Genomic DNA, 16,958 nt, shown 5'->3' on the forward strand with positions numbered 1-16,958 from the left:
AGCCTGCACTTGCCACTCCACGGGAAGGGTTTCTGCCATGCCATAGGGAGTCCTGCTGCATAGGAGGGCCACATCTGTGCCCTGACCAGGATACCACCCTGCTTATAGCTGTGGGCCAGCACTGAGGACAGCAGCCCCATATCCTGTCCTGCTGTCACTGCAACACTGGGGACAGCAGCCACAGCTCTTCTGGGATGACAGACTCACAGCAGGGTGGCCCTGCTCTGCTCGTGGAGGGCTGAGAGCCCAAGCTGGGAGCCTGGCTCCTTTCCACACTGCAGCCTTGGGCTGAGCTGTGTGCAGAGCTACTGCAGCACTGCATAACCCTGCCATCTTCTGAGCCTGTTTCCCAGGATGACAGCAAGGACAGCTTTCAGCTGGCAGCGCTCAGGAGACATGGCCATCTGCCATGGCCTTCACTGGGAGCAAAATCCAGTTATTTCCCCCACCCCTTCTCCTCTACAGACAGTCCACATCTGGTCAGTGCTGGGAACGTATGCTGGAGATGAGAAGACTGAGTAGCAGGTTTCAGGGTTACCCCACCTCCTTTCTGACCCTTTGTATCATGCACTGTGGGAGAGGACCTGGATTTGGGATATCAAAGGCATCCCTGGTACAGTCCCAGGGATCAGCTTCCAGGCTAGATACAAAGGGGGCTTCAATGGTGTGATCGGGACCAGATTATACTTGTGTGTGTATATACAAACTGTATGCATCATTCTTGATGACATGCTAGAGACAACATCTGATAGCTAGCAGCTGTATAATGGTTTAGAAACATGTTCACTCATCACAGCTGCTGCGCTCTCACCACAGAGGTCTAGCCAGCCCTGTACTGGACAGTCTGCAAGATGCTTCTTAGATTTAGTCACAGAAGACCCTCTCGCCACGCCTCAGCCCCCCCAGCCCTGCGCTGGGTTCCCAGTACGGTGACTAAGAGCACTCTCCCCCCAGCAGCACATTGCTGGCAAGGGTAGTTAACCCTCTAGTGATACCATCCAGCCATAAGGTCCTGTCCTTTGCCAGTCCAGGGGGCCAGTTTTAACCCACGTCCTGCACACTGCAAAACTGTTCAGCTGGCACAAGAGTCTTCCAACAAGCTCAGGTAACAAAAGCCACCTACCTGAACGGTGCTTCTCCTAGCCAAACAGAGCAGCAGTAGCCAGAGACCCCAAGCTCTCCTGCAGGCTCACAGCAGCACCTGCTTCTCACTCCATCAGTGCCATGGGGAAAGTGTGGTCTGATATTGGAAGTGCTCTTTCCCATAGGACATCTCCACCCAGGGAGCACAGAACACCGGCCCAGTCTGAGCACACACCAATCCACGTCTGATGTAGATGGAGAAGCTTTTTTCTCTGTGCGATGGGGCCCTGTGGGGCTTTTCCAGTAAGGAGGCTGTACCAGGTAGGTCCAGCTGCTTTCCCCAGCACCGGTAACCCTGCTCCAGCCCCGTGGCCTCTCAGTACCAATCTGCCCTCTTCCTGTTTGGTGCCAGAGCACCTCCCAGGTGCTGGGCTAGCGAAAGGAGCCATGGCCAGGGCAGGTCTTTAAATGTCAGCCTTCTCAGAAACTGGAACCTTCCCCCTCCGTCCTTTGCTGCAGCAGACAAAGTGCAGAGGTGAGCACTAGCTCTCCAGCATGCAGCCCTTGCTGTTCAGCAAACTGAAAACTCTCAGTGGAGAAGAGCTAGGCCAGGCACAGAAAGGACAGTGAGAAAATTCTCTCCTCTGTAGCAGTTGGGAGACCCCTCAGGCACTTCTTCAGAGCAGGCTCCTCTTCTACAGCACACTCTTCAGAGACAGGAAGGAAGGGTGGGAATGAGAGGCCACTGAGACCCTATTCTTCCAGCAAGCATGAGATACAAGGGAAGACCTACACATCCAATTCTTGCAGCACTCCGGAGCACACAGAAAAACCCTCTTGTATCTGGCTAGGAAACTCCTACCACTCCATTAACAGGGGCATTGTGGTTGCAGGCCCTGCAAAGAGGCAATCTAGGGGTTCTGTCCTTCAACTCATTTCCTCAGAGCACACCACTGTCTCTTTCCAGGCTGCATGGCTGATGGAGCAGATCCTCCAGTTCAGGAATGGCACAGGAACTTGGCTGGCCACCAGGGCCTGCGAGGGATGGTCAGCACCTACCTGCCTGGCCAAGCTCTAACCCAACAGGATGCAGAACAGCCTGCTCACTGTGGTTCAGCAAGGCACCCGTGACTCCCAGTCAGAGCATGTGGAGAGCTCAAGGACTCTGCTGATTGTCCCTGGGAGAAGTGCTGCGCTGCTCACCTGGCCTGCCTGCATGCTGAGCTCCTCTGCAGCCACAACGCTGGCTAGAGGGAAATAGCTCTGCCTGCACTGCAATACAGCCTTGGCACTGAGGGAGGAGCTGGCAGCAGTCTGAACCAGTTCAAGAAGAAAGCAAGGTGGAGGACATGCTGTGGGCTGAGCACCCTGGCCAGTCCGTGCCTAGGCCATCACAAAAGGTGCCGCATCATCTGCCTGGCAACGCCCTACTTGCACAGTCATCCCTTGGACTCCTAGTCAAGTCAGGGGGCATCACCACAGCACCCTGGAGACCTGTGCTGGTGTAGAGAGCACCATCAGGGCGGTTGGATGTGTCTGAAGCCCTTAGTGAGGAGGTAGGCTGGAGAGTGCCTCCTGCAGCAACAGCCAGCAGCCCAGCCCGCTAGGAGCTGGGGCTCCAGCACAGCCTGGAGCACCTCCCAGATCCAGCAGGTCGTGCTGGAGGCAAAGACACTCTCCTGGGCCAAGAACCAGCCTGCCAGGCAGCTTTGAACTCAGGAAGGAGGCAGAACACTTCTCCCAACAACAAAGCCAGGAGCCAGGGAGAAGGGAGACAGCTTAGCTAAAGAGCTAGCAGGAGAGACAGGTCTCAATTTGGAGATTGTGTAGGAACAGTTAACAGGCAAGATGGGACACGGGAAAAAGCCAGGCTGTGGTCTGCACCCCTGGGAACCCAATACAGAGCAACCACAGTGCAACTCTGAAGACGCGTATGAGCGACACCTGCCAGCAGGAGGGGAGAGGTCAGAGGGCCCTGCGGGTGAGAACTCTCAAACACCAGAACCCACTGCCTTGTTGCCTGGATGCAGACCCTGGGGTAAACACCAGCCACTGCTGCTTTGTAATCCTGGGCATGGACACGCCAGATACAAGGGAGAGGCGCTGACCACTGCAGCCCTCAAGGTGAGGCACTCACTGCAGGCATGGAAGCGCTGATGCTCCGGACCTTCTGACAAAGGATACAAGTACTGGTCAGTGCATGCTTATGGCAAATGCTTACTTTAAGTCTAAAAGTCTGAGTAATAAAAATAACTGGAGAGACTCTAGCTTTTGTAAGATATTTGGCTTAAGCCAGCATGGTCTCACAATCGGCCAGCCATCACCAAGAATGGATTATGAACGAGCACTGCTGGCTGACTGCACCTTGAGATTTACCAGCACAGGGAACCAGTGCTGAACAAAGGCGCTTCTAGTGAGCTCGTGCCTAGACCACTCCTGGTCCAGTGCTATCCAATGGGCTGGCTAGTCTCCTAAGGAGCAAGGTAAAAACATGCAGCTGATGAATTTCCAGGAACAAAGACTGGCAAAAGGATCAGCAGCACTTACTGGGGAGTCTCATAGCCTGATAATCATGCCCAAATAAATATATCATAAAGTCAGCTGAAATCATAAATTGTACAGACAGCTCCCTATGTGCTTGTGACAAAGGGTTAATGTGCAGGTATTAAGAGGTGGGAGCAAGCAGGAGCCAGAAGGGCATGTTTCCTCTCTTCACAAGATTGGCAAGAAGTAAACAACTGGCTATAAATTCTAGTATCCACATCTTTAAGTCACAAAAAAAAAGCCACAAAATAATCCAAGAGCTAGGGAGAACAGGCTCCAGAAACACCTTTTAAAAAAACAAGTTATCAGAAAGTACCGAGAGGATCTGTTGACAGATAAGAGGACAAAAAACAGTGGCTGAAAGGAGAAACCAGACAAATTTGAGCCAGGGAAGGTGATATATTTTTACCAAAGTGATTAACCACAGGAGCAGACTGCCAGGAAAGGGGTAAAATCTCTGCCTTGACACACTCAGGTCCAAACTTGATGTTCCCATATAAGGATCAGCCAAACAAGGAAGGGACTGGCCGCTCTACAGGCAGAATGTGTTTGGATATAACAGCCTCTGCCACATAAAAAGACAAAGTAGAGCTAAAATTCTCTCCAACTTTAATCCTGTGCATCTACAAATACTCAACAGTATCACTGAAGAGCATGTTTCTCTGGAAGAGGGCAGGCCATGCTGGGGAACTGGACACATCTGCGCTGTCAGCTAGCTCTTGAAGTTATGAGACCAAAAAGCCAGAGGAGATGCGACCTCCCTCAGGTTCTTGATGTGTTTCAAAGCACCCTGCCAGGTCATCAGTCCTGAACATGGACAGACTAAAGAAAAGGAGGAAACCCTTGGAACAAGTCCTGCATGTGACGAGAGAGGAAGGGGATGGGATCCTTCGGTCTCCATGGGGCTGCTGGAATAAAAAGCCTAGGAAAACATCAGGCAGCTGCTGGAGGTGGTGGCACACCAGCAGGAAGTCAGTCATTTCACAGTGACCCAAGACAGAGCAGCCACTGAGGTAGGAGCCTTGTATCTGTTCCAGCAGCAGGACCTGGACACAGCCTTCCCTCCAGAGGATTCAGACCGGGGCAGACAGCACTGTCTGGCAGAGACAGGCATGCCACAAACACACATGCTGCCAGCAGGCAGTCTCAGCATCTGCCTACAGAGAAACATGCTCTCTCTTGCCCAGGAAGGCCAGCGTGTAGTAGAGTTTCCCAGCAGATGGGATGGGTAGTGCTTGCTCTCACAGCATGACTAACAGAAATGCAGCACAGCTGCACTTTTCTCTCCAAAAGAGCACAAAAATGCTGTGTCCAGACACAGAGAAGGATCCCAAGCTACAGAGAAACTCAGCATCTTCCAAAGAAACAACAACCAGGGTTGGAAGAGTCTCAAGAGGTTGCCTAATCCCTTACCCACCTCACGGCAGGATCAGCTCTACCTTCCCTCCAAGGAGCAACAGGTTTATTGAGAATCAGTTCCAGCCCTCCAAAGGACAACAGCTTCCCAAGTGATCTTTCAGCACTCTTCTATGCTGTTAGAAAGATTTGCTACTGCCTAACCTGAACTCTTTTCTGTGATTTCATCTTGTTACTTTTTGCCCCAGCCAAAGTGAACAAAAGAGGAATTTTTACCCACACCTGTGGTATTACCTTTTATACACCTGAAGACTCATGCAACTCCTCAGGCTTCGATCAGTCTTTCCTCCCTGTCATGTTTACAAGCTGCTGATCATTCTTGATGCTTTTCTCTGTGCTCTCTCGTCCATATCTACAAAATGTCGTGCGCCAAACTGGGCATGGTGCTCCAGTTGAGGTCTCGCCAACGCTGAGCAGCAAGGAAGAATACCTTCATGAACCTCACATACATCTCCCATTTACTGATCCTCACATGTTTGAAAACCTTGTAAAAAAGTTACAACTTTCAAAACTGGCATCAGGAAAATCTACACACGCTTTCTAATAGTGTCATAATCATTTCAGATCTTTCAACAGGAAAAGAAGGGAAGAAAATGCTGCAATACTAGTTGTGAGACAAGACTGGTCTCAGTGGGATCTGGACTTCAAAGTAATATGTACGGACACTGCTTAAAAAGTGAGGTGTGGTTCTCTCACCCCGCTCCATCCAGCAAAGCATGCACATGGGCCAAGCAGCCATCAGAGGGGGCTAACAGTTTAACAGCTGGGACAAGCCAGACACCCACATAGAAGTTTGGCTGAGCTGGGTGATTGGGAGCCTGGACAGCCCACAGCTCTTGTACCTGCTTGGGTGGGTTGTCAGCTGCATGACTGAACAGCCACCATGACAGAGACTGTGTTTAACTATCGGGAATATCTAGTTTAAAAAGGACAGACACATTTCAGAGACACAGATATGCTGTAACTCACAGTGCTGAGACTCACCGCAGACCTACTGGGTCAGACCAAAAGTCCATCCACTCCAGTGCCCTGTCTCAGACAGTGGCCAAAAGCAGATGCCCAGGAAGGGCTAAACAAGGCAAGCAGATGGACACTCCAAAGAGCTTCTCCCACCTTCCAGCTATTCACAGCTCAAACATCCTGAACCAGGGAAGGTTTGTGTATTGAGACCCTCTCAGTGGATTTTTCTTCCATGAGCTCTTCCTGCCTTGTGCAATTAGAAGTCTTGTCATTACAGAAATTAAGCAGAAAGTGACTTTGCTAGGCTCCTGCTCACTGCTAGCAGCTCCAGAGCATTTTCCATTGCTATGAGGAAAGCTCCATTCCCTCTAGGTAGGTGCTGGGGAACGCGCTCTCACACTGGGGGACTTAATACTCACATTAAGGATGTCAGGGCTTCTCCCTCAGTTGCCATAGCAGACTCAAGAGCAAGCTGGAGTCCTGTTCCTCTCAACAGGTGTATATACACACACAGCATAGTACAGGCCCTCCCTACCCACCACTGCCAGCGGTGAAGTGTCAGCCCTGCTCCTCAGCTCCTACACCACAGCCCACTGCTCCCTGCCACACTGGCAGCACGACTGGCTTTGCCCTGGGCAATCCCCATCACAGCTGCCTCTGGCAAAACAAATGGGATTTCTGTGCTTCAAGAGCTGCTCTGCCTGTTTGGCAAAGTGCCTCCGGCAGCAGGAGGACATGGTAGGACAAGGCAGGCAGGTGGACCAGAGGCGGCACCATGGCACAGAGAGGAGAGCCTCAGCAGAGCTGCAGGTCCATAGGTCCTTGGACACAAGGCCCCTTTCCATCCCACTTGCTTCTGCTGAAGAGGGACAGGCAAGAAACTCCTCCAGACACAAGCTTTCTGCAGCTGCTTGGCCAGTCTGAGGGCCATGTGTCATTGAGCTGGTGTCACAGGATTGCTCCCAGGCTGCAAACACAGGAGCTACTGTCACCACCTCTCAGCCACCATCCCAAAGAGCTGCAGGGGCGTTAGGCAGTATGGCATGGTGGGAGACCAGGATTGCAAGCGGAATGGGCACAGAGAGCCAGGCAGCTCCCAGGGCCTGACAGGCCCAGGCACAGATGCCATTGCAGGCATGTTGCTCCCTTCAGCAGATGGTTCAGAGCTGACCCTGGCTGCTGCTGCTCGCTGCTACGGAGAGAGTCCGCTTTGCCGGATGAGCAGTGCAGTACCAGACTCAGGCAAACGTTGCCTAGTACTGCGTGCAGAGGGCTTTCTCCCACCAGCAGCAGAGTTCAGGCCCTGGGGAAAGCCAGCCAGCTCAGTCTGGTCCCTGCCCTGGAGGACCCATCACAGGGGGCAGGTAGAAGAGTAGGAAAATGACCATTTAATGCTCTAATTATCTGTCACCCAAGTGTGACTGTGGCAGCAGCAGCACGAAGTGCCCCATGCTGGCTTCTGCTGCGCCCCTGAGGCCAGGTGAGAGGTGAGGGGGTGGCAGCTCCTAGGCTGCCCTGCAGAGAAGGGCACTGCCCTGGGGATGGTGCAAACCCAGAACTAAAGGAGAATGTTTTGTTTTCAACTTCCACGGAAACAGATGGAGAAACTCGATATTCAACTAAAAGGAAAAAAACGTTGTCAACAGAAAGCTAAAAATAGGTTTAAATTGAATTAAAAAGAGAAAGAGAGAGAACAGAAAGTGAATGAATAAGAAACTAAAACACACCTGTGCCAGGAGTTGCATAAATGAATCAACAATATCAGGATGATCCCTGGGCCCTAAAATATAATAAAGATGTAACTTAAGAGAAAAATCATACAAACAGCAACTCAACATCATATAGTTATGTGATACAGAAAGAATTTACAAGTGAAAACAGGAGTGTAGGGGAGGAGGGGTGTGTGGGGAAAGGGATGGGCAACATGAGCAGCTTGAAGCAAGTTAAAGAAACAAAACATACAAAAAATCATGAAACTTGGAGAACCCAAGAACAGAAAGAAACTGCAAAGGAACGGGTCTGAAGCCCCAGGATCTCCAGCCAGCACCTGGGTGCTGCAGAGCCAAGGAGATCTTCGTGTCCTTGGGGAGGAAGAGGAGGAGGAGGAGAAGGGGCTAGCTGGGCACCATCTCCACAAGGAGAATTAGAGCTTTTGCATTGTGGGGACTGAGTGGGTGTCTTCAGAGTACCATTTGGTCCTGGAAGATAACTGCAAGTGAACGACAACACCTCAGCAAACACTTGACAGGTCCTGCCAGGCTCAGGCGTGCACATGCTCGTCACCAGCCTCAGCTGCTCAGGAGCCCCTGGCACAGCTGCCCTCCCACCCCTTCCCAGATGTTCTCCAAGCCCCTCAGTCCAGGACCCACCCAATGGCCTCTCCCCCAATGTCCTTCTGGGAGAGACCAGTTTAGTGCCCAGAGATCTCCATGCCAGCACCACTCGCCCTACCTTGGCATCCGATTCTTTGCACAGACACATTCACAGCCCCTGCAGGGTCAAGCGTCCCACCCTCTCCTGCTGCATTTGTGCTCAGACAGCAGAATCTGCTTGCTCTGCTCAGGGCTGACTGACCACAGAAGATGATCCCCAAGGTGGGAACACAGTCCTGGGCACACAGTGAGCTGGGCAGCCACTTGCCTGAGCAAAGCTCATGTCCAAGCATTGGCACAGTTTGGGCTCTGTCCCCTCACCAACCAGCCCTCCCTTTTCTCTTGCAGACACACCTGCTGCTGCCCAGAAGCATCTCTGCCTCCCCAGGCTCTGAGCTGAGAGGACTTTATTGTACATACATCCGCACGCCACTGACAGAAGCGGGGATCTGATCACTGGATAAGCCCAGCTCACTTGCCCATGACCCAAGTAACACTTTAGCACAGAAGGATTTGCTCAGACTGAGGTGTCCCAAGGAAGCACAGGCCCTCACGGATCCCCCACCTCTCTAGGGAGCTCTGAGCCTTGTACTGGGGGAAGGCATCATGTTATCCAGCATCAGGCTGTGAACACAAAACAAGACCTGTTGGGTGCCATACAAGAACAACTGAGGTGCTGAAGAACCAGAGCCAGCAGCTCCACTGTGCACTTGTCCCTGTCACAGGACAAGTCACCAGGAGGCTGAAGGGAGCTATGGCATTGAGGGGCCTGTCCTAACCCAATTTTCTTTTTGTAGCAAGCGGGTAATGCAGCCAGCAAGCCAAACATGGGACTGTCCCCAGCATGGGGATGCTGGGCACAGCAGTGGCTCTGAAAAGGTAGTTCCCCAGGTGTTCAGAGACATCTTTCTGCTTATACAAGGGCTTGATTCCTGGCCACTACAAGCACTGCTGACCCACAGAGAAAGGCTAGCATCGCCCACTGAATGCAGCCTCACTGCCAAGCTGGGACTGGAGCCCCTGCTCTTCTTCTTGCAACACAGCAAGACACCCAGTCCCAGCGCAGAACCAGGCTGTCACTTGAGTTCAGAGTCTTGCACTGGGGTTTCCTGTTTCTGCAGTCCTGTAAGGAAGGTACCCACCTTCCAGGGATTGGGATGAATCCAAGAACAGACATGGCCTGTTAGCTTAGTTAGGAGTGAAAACAGCCATTCCTGGTAAGATGCCTCCAGACCTCAAGCATGCAACAGCCTGACAATAGCCCCAGCACGAAGAAGAATCAATCACACGTACCTTGCTGGAAAAGGGTCAGCGTGACTGAGGTAACGAGCAAGAAGAGGGCCTTGATGGGAGGGAAGTGGGCAGGCTCATGAGCAAAGATGTGAACCAGCTGCAAGAGACAGAGAAGGATTGAAGCTGCTGCTGTCCCTGCACACTCCCAGCCTTCCCGGGGAATGGCAGCCTGGCTGGGCAGCACAGGACTTTCTGCACCCATCACAGCCACAGTGGGGAGAAGCCAGGGATGCATGCTTTAGTCCAGGGTGCAGCAACATATGGCTTAACCCATAATAGGAGGGCAGAGAGAACCGGGCTTGACCCTGCATGGGGGTTACTGCTTCAGTAGAGGCAAAGAGCACTGCCTGTGACGGTGACCAGACCAGAGCAGTGAGATTAGATCATAAACGCACGGGATACCAAGGCTAGGCAGGAGCAAGAGGCAGCTGGCAGGAAGCCTTGTGAAGCAGTGAGAGATGCGCTGAGGCAAAGGCAAGGAGCGACACCAGCCCCATTCTCCAATCCAGAGCCTGCCTCACATGCAGCCCTCCTGGGATGCAGGCATGAGTGGAGGCAGCCCAGGGGCCACCCTGCCGCAGTGCCAGACTTGCTTACACAGCTCCTTACCTGCCGTGTGAGGTCGATGGCAGACGCCTGGGGGATGGTGCTATACATCTGCCCCAGCATCTCGCACAGCTGAGGCACCATGGGGGCAAAATCATCCAGAAGGGTCTTCACAGACTTCTCAAAGATGGCACAGACAGACTGTGGAAGAGGAGGGACAGAGTGAGCAACAGGCTTCAGGAGACCCTCTTCTGGTGGGACAGGGCTTGACAAACAGGTCCCATGGGAGGGAAGAGGTGGCAATGAGGCACGGAGAACAGCCAGGCAGAGGGCTCAGATCTGCTGTGGTGATGCTGCCCTACTCTGCAGCACTGGATGCTCCCACCAGGAAACACCCCTCCAGCTGCAGCAGGAAGGCATCTCGAGTGCCAGGGAGAACAGTGCCTGGTGGGATGCTGCACCTGGAAATCACTGGACTGAGTGAACTGGAGAAATTCCAGAAAAGATGACACAGGTGTGGGTCAGAGCAGAGCTCTTCCCTTAGGGAACACAGACAAGCACTCAGTAGACCCCATTTCTCATTTCACTGATGATGGCAGGGCCTATATAACTGGAGAGGAGTAGAGCTGATCTGGGCAACACAGACAAGCACTGCAGGATGGTGCTAGTGACAGCAAACAGTACTGGTGTTTTGGGCAGCCCAGGAAGACAGCCCAAATACAGGAGGATGGAAATGCATCCTCCTGTATTTGGGCAGCATCACCCAGTGGCTGTCCTTTCCTACCCCCAATTTAGATGCAAGGGCAAAGGCAGAGCTGCAAACAGTAACACATGAGGAGCCTGGTTACCTCCACCACCTGGGCATCATTCAGCCACTTGCTGAGGACCTTCTGTATGAGCTGGAAGACTTGCTGCAGAACCACCACCACCTGCAAAGAACAAGACAGACTGAAGAGAACTGGCCCCTATGGCACTTGGAAGGGAAGATTCAATGGTAAGTACAGCCTGGATTCAAACCTTCAGGGACTACTGCCTCCTGCCCTCTTTGAAGCTGGGAAACTTCATTCCTTGCTGAAGCAGCCTGGCACAGCTCATAGCTGGCAGGTAGTACCTGGATTGTCTTCAGACCAGTGCCCAGCCAACAGGGATCTCGCAGGTAACCTCTGCCCTTCTCAAAAGCAGTGGGAAGAGCTGAGGGAGCTGGAATGTACCAGCTCTACCCTCTCCATGGTACTGCATTCTCCATTCACTCCACCTTATAGCCTCTCCTCCTGGCTCTCTTGGCATTAGCTGTGCACAGCAGGGCTTCTAGCTAGGCTACGGCAAAGAGCATCTAACTACTACTGTACTCACTGGGTTGGGTCCTTGCTGCACTGGCAGTTTCTTGACCTCGGTGCTTTCATGGTCATCATCATGGTGGCTGATGTCTAGGGTGGTGAACAGGTTGGAGAGCAGGCCCAGGATGTGGATGATAGCCAGCTTATTGGAGGGATTGGGCTGCCAGGTAAAACAAAGCCAAAGTGTGATACAGATGGCAGTGCTCTACCACAGTCACGCCTTTGGGATCCTGAGGAGCCAGGACTGTTGAGGCAAAGTGGCAGAGAAGGCGGTTTTCCTGCACTGCACACTCTCGCTTTCCCTTTCTACCTCTTGGCTGAGCCACGAGGCCTCCCACCTACCCTCACTGGTGGACGAATCCTAGAGGATACTCAAGAGCACCACAGCTTCCTCCAACAGAGAGCAAGTCGAGACAGCTGCCCACAGGGACAACACATGGGATATCACATGAGGGAGGAGGCTGCGTGACCAAAGCGTGGGCTCTACTTTAGGGAGGCAGATGCTGATCCAGACAATACATGGCTTGCAAGAGCCAAGGAGCCTCTGGTCTTACAGATGAGTAGCTGCAAAGGAAAAAAACCTGCAGCCCAGCTCAGTCTGATTAGTGGGACTCTGCTCTGCACTGCTCTGCCTGCGTTGGGCAATTAACAGTTATTCAGGGTGAGGGGAAAGACAGCCTGTGTTCAATAGTGCTGCTTCAATACCCCACCTCATGGGGTTACAGCCAGCAGCACAGACAGTGGGAGAAGCCACTTTTGGATGGAGGTAGTGGCACGAGGGCACTCACCGTTTCATCAGCCAGCTTTTCCAGCTGCTGGATATAGGGAGTGATCAGGGAATGCAGGTTCTTCAGGATCTCTTCCACTTGTAGGGCAGAGAGCAGGAAACCAAGAGCTTGCATCAGCCACATACACTGGCTTGTCTGAGTCAGAGAGAAGACATAAAGGGGCAGGTCACTGCCCAGCCTGAAGCCCTCCAGCAAACCTCAAAGACCCTACTTGCTAGCTAAGACAGCTACCTGAGGCCTAGCCAGAAGGACCAGGAGCTTTGGTGTGCTGCTCTTAACTTGCCCTGCCTGGGATATTCTAGGTATATCCCATAGCAGGAGAAGGGGGCAGCTCCCTACCAGTGCTTGGAGAACAGATGCTCTCCTGCTACCACCTATCCTCTCCCCAGCATCCCTTCAAGGAAAGACCAGTTTAGTGCCCAGAGATCTCCATGCCAGCACCACTCACCCTACCCTGGCATCTGATTCTTTGCACAGACCTGTCTCAGCCCCTGTGGGGTGAAGTGTCCCACCCTCTGCTGTTTGCAAGCACAACTTGGGCTTTGTCCCCACACCAACCTCCCTTCCCTTTCCTCTTGCAACCTGCTGCTGCGCTGAGGCATCTCTGCCTCCTCAGGCTTGGAGGGGTCAGGAACCACTAGAGTTAAGTGTCCCTGGCGGCTTCCCTATCTATGAGGAAATACCTCACCAGCATAACCCTGCTCCAGTCCAATTATGGAGAGCCAAAAGATTAGTAGTGCAGCAAGTGGCAGACACCAGGTGTTCCTGGCTCCACACAAACTGGTTGCAATGCTGAGCTCTCCTCCAGGAACAGCTTAGCTCATGATGGGATTTCTTGCATTTACATGCAAGGACAACTAAAGGCTGAGGTGGACAAACAGAATGAGGCAGGGGTGTGGGCAAGTGACTCTTACCTTGTGAATCTGCTTCATCAACACTTCCTGCCAAAAGGAAAGGGACAGAGAAAGAGGAGTGTGAGTGCTGCAGAAAGCCTCTTCCCTTCTAGGGAGGTGGGACTGAAGTGGGAGGTCATGACAATCGATAACAATTTGGGTACGGATGAGCAGCAGACAGTTCTGTGCAGGCCTCCTCACGACCAGCCACAGGCCAGGAGCAAAAGCCTCATCCTGCACCAAGTTCTCCTCCCTGCACCCATCCCACACAGCTACCCAGTGATGGGAGTCCATGGACTCAGACAGGCTCTGCAGCAGGACAGCTCAGCTCACCCAGCAGAAAGAAGCTGCAGACCCACCAGCTCACCACGGAAAACCTGACTAGGTTCATCAACACTGCCCTCAAGAGCAAAGTTATCACAGGTGAATATCAGGACCTGGGATGTCTCCAACCAGCTCTTCTGAGCCAGCCCTACCCATTTACTGCAGTGCTCAGAGTTTATGAAAGATCTTGGGGGATCAGACCAATGGTCCCTCTAACCCAGTATTCTGTCTCCAGAAGTGGCAGTAGAAGAAGTCTTCATGGAGAACATGTGAAACCAGACACTTTCTGCAGTCCTCTCCCCCTGTACTTCCCCAGCATCCACCACTTTGCAGCGCAGATTCCCCTCAGGGAAGGGGATGGTATCCTCTTGGCTCTAAAAGCAGAGGCTCATATCCTCTGTCAGCTCCTTCCTGCTCCCATGCAGGCTCTGGCAGCCCCCAGAGCCCAGCCCCAAAGGGATCCTTAGTGCCTAAGGACCCCAAGCCTCATCTGCTCCAGCTCTTACCTGTGACACAGCAACAATGTTGGCGGCGTAGGGTGGCAGGTCATACTTGCACTCCCGGCAGATCTTCTTCAGGGTGGAGACACTGGAGATGGAGAGCTCAGGGTTGCCCAAGGCCTGGAGCACCAGTGGCAACACGTTGTTAATCATGACGGGATGATCAGCCAGCCACTCCGACAGAGCCCCTGCACACACGGACAGCATCAGAGACTGCAGGTATGCACTGTGGCAGTCAGGGAGCTTGTTCTCTACATCCTGGGCCATTCAGCTTTGCTCTTCATTGTTATTAATCTTCCCTGAGAAGGGATAGCAAGAGCTCTGCAGCCAAAGAGAGCCTGGGCTAACTCCAAAGCAGATGGCAGGAGTGATGTGATGGTAGGCAGAGCAGAACACACAGCAAGTGGCTTGAAGCCCAGAGGACTCAGCACAAAAGTGCCAGTTCAGAAGAGGGTGGCACTGGCAGGGGTCTGTGCAGGACAGCTTCAGCAAGACTGATCTCAGTTAGAGCTCCCCGCTCCCCAAGTGCAGGGGACCCTCCCAGAGGGGTTCCCTCCCCAGCCTGCATGTGAGCAAAGGCCTCACCAATAGTGAACATGACAGTGTCAGCTAGCTGCACGTTGCTGATGCTGATCCGGGGAATGAGGCCAATCAGTCCTGGAACCACATCGGAGTAGTTCACGTCAATAGTCTCAGCGATGGACTGGAACCCATAGAGTAAGGCTTCTGTGTGCTATCAGAGAGGAAGAGGGACTCTGTCAGAGCCATGTGCTGACCACCAATGCCTTCCCCACCCCACATGCCAGGGACTAGCTCAGACTCCAGTCATAGAGGGCAAGGAAGCCGAAAAATTGGAGACAACTGCACAGTCAGAGCCACCACGCACAACAGGCTTTAGGATATATCCATCCCAGCTTGCCTAAAGGACACATCAACAATGTGAAAGTTGTCCACACCCTTCAAGAACTGCGGGCATCTCACCTGATGGGACTGCAGCCTAAACTTGATGAGCGTCAGCAGACTGCCAGTGTGACAGACACTATCTCAGCGCTCAGACAGCAGGGAGCTGCGCCCAGACTGCAAGTCACTGCTTCTGCTGGCTGGCTACTGGCTTAGCTGCAGACAGTGATGAACGAGGCGCTATTCCAACCACCCGAATCTGACAGCGATGGCTGGCTGATGAGGATGCCAAGGTGAGCAGATACATGCTGATTAGCCTGCTCTACAGAAGCACCCTGGCCTTCTTATCTGCATTCACAGTGTCAGCTACACTGGGCTACCAGAGACTCTCCTCTCACCCCACTGCTCTGGTTCTGCTCAGGGCAGTGCTTTGGGCAGCAGCGCAAGGGAGGGAGGCAGCTTGCTACCCACCAACAGGGGCAACCACTGAAAGCAAACCTGGGCCCTCCACATCACCCTTGCAGAGCTGCTTCCCCTGGAGTCAGCCAGGGCACTCTGTGTTTAGCAGAGCAGCAGGGTGGTGATGCAGAAAGGATGTGGAAGGCCTCCAGCATTAATGCTGTGCCACAATAACGCAGCACCAGAACAAGACAGACAACAACAAAGGACCAAGATCAAACCCCAGCTGGTCTCTGGCCTGCACTAAGGAACAGAGGGGCAGAAGGAGAGCTTTTCCTTTACCTAACAGACCCTGAAGAGCCCCTGTATCCATTTTACAGATTTGGTGATGTGCAACTGATGTGCTGACAAGGTGATCGTACTCCTCACCTCTCCATCACGTCTCTTTGCCCTCAACACTACACAGCGAGGACAGCCTCCTCTGCTGCTGCCCAAGGGGCTGGTACATTTTCTCTGCCTGCCTAGCAGCCTGGTGTCCAGGTCCCTTCACTCACCTGCCATGTGGATGGCTGCTCTGTGTTGGTAAGGAGACGTCCCAGTTTGTCGTAGAGGCTGCTCAGGAGCTCGGCGCCCAGCATCTCATACACATACATCAATGTGTCAGAGATGTCCACCCTGCAGAGAAGAGCACAGGGGTCTCCAAGTGCTATCACCATCCCCTGCAAAGCACTCCATGTGTGGATGTGCTATGTCCCCTCCAGTTTCCTGGCAGAGTGAAGATGGGCAACACCTGCCCACACAAGCACATTGCTAATGGCTGCAGTCCTGTCTCAGTTTAATATCTCAGCTTAATCCCTGCTCCTAGTGTTTCCTAGGCAGGGCAGTCAATGTCATGATAACACACCAGCTTATCTCCAAACCACCACCACCACAGCCAAAACTGCCCTTGGTAGAAGGGCCCATGTCCTTCTTTGGGTCTCCCCACAGCACTGCATTTCTCACAGCGCTCAGGCTCTAGGGATGCAGGACACCACCTGCGTTCTTGCCTGCCTAGTAAGCAAACCCACATTTGAGCCCAAAGTCGTATCCAGGCACAGAGCAACATGTCCTGCTCCTGCCCCCCAGGCAAAGAAGGGCCTCAGCTGCAGCTGTACCTGTATATCCGAAACTGCTCCTTCTCATCTGAAGACCAGAAGCCATACTCCTCATCGGAGGGGAACTGAGCTTTGTGTAGCAGCACGTCCACTAGCTGGAAGTAGACAGGCCTGTACACTTGCTGGTACACTGCCTGCTTATCCGGCTCAAAGGAGAGGATATCATCCTGATGGTAAGAGAAGGAATAAAACAGGTGTTGCGAGGAAAGGAACTGGAACCAGCACGTCTGCTGTATGAGGAGCTCACAGGCATCTCCCCAGAGCTGGTAGGATCTGTCTCACATCAGAGGTTACATTTTCAATTCACAGAGCTGACAGAGGGAGTCCCCTGAGCTCTGCCTTGCACAACGTGGGGAGAACTCCCTGAAGCTAGAGCCCTTCTGGAGCAGCAGTATTACCTAAAGGCAAGACGCCAGGAGTCCCAGCAGCTGTGCTGACCCTCAGGCATT

At 53.0% G+C, this 16,958-nt stretch overlaps 1 protein-coding gene across 9 annotated transcripts in view; it reads right to left on the bottom strand.

Moving 5' to 3' along the window:
- Positions 1 to 16,958, bottom strand: part of IPO13 (importin 13) — a 42,347-nt gene that overhangs the window by 2,575 nt on the left and 22,814 nt on the right. For 7 of the 9 annotated variants that reach the window (XM_026086703.1, XM_026086704.1, XM_026086706.1 and 4 more), the window contains 11 exons: positions 16,510 to 16,676; positions 15,910 to 16,030; positions 14,642 to 14,789; positions 14,063 to 14,244; positions 13,254 to 13,280; positions 12,340 to 12,474; positions 11,568 to 11,711; positions 11,063 to 11,143; positions 10,278 to 10,415; positions 9,669 to 9,765; positions 7,731 to 7,783 (listed from right to left, as the gene is read on the bottom strand). In XM_026086703.1, coding sequence (XP_025942488.1) covers positions 7,731 to 7,783; positions 9,669 to 9,765; positions 10,278 to 10,415; positions 11,063 to 11,143; positions 11,568 to 11,711; positions 12,340 to 12,474; positions 13,254 to 13,280; positions 14,063 to 14,244; positions 14,642 to 14,789; positions 15,910 to 16,030; positions 16,510 to 16,676 — 1,293 coding nt within the window. The remainder of the gene's footprint in view (positions 1 to 7,730; positions 7,784 to 9,668; positions 9,766 to 10,277; positions 10,416 to 11,062; positions 11,144 to 11,567; positions 11,712 to 12,339; positions 12,475 to 13,253; positions 13,281 to 14,062; positions 14,245 to 14,641; positions 14,790 to 15,909; positions 16,031 to 16,509; positions 16,677 to 16,958) is intronic. The other 2 variants (XM_026086711.1, XM_026086705.1) reach the window with 2 other exon arrangements.

This window comes from Apteryx rowi, unplaced genomic scaffold (genome assembly GCF_003343035.1).
Source record: "Apteryx rowi isolate R43461 unplaced genomic scaffold, aptRow1 scaffold_7, whole genome shotgun sequence".
In the NCBI taxonomy this organism is placed as follows: Eukaryota; Metazoa; Chordata; class Aves; order Apterygiformes; family Apterygidae; genus Apteryx; species Apteryx rowi.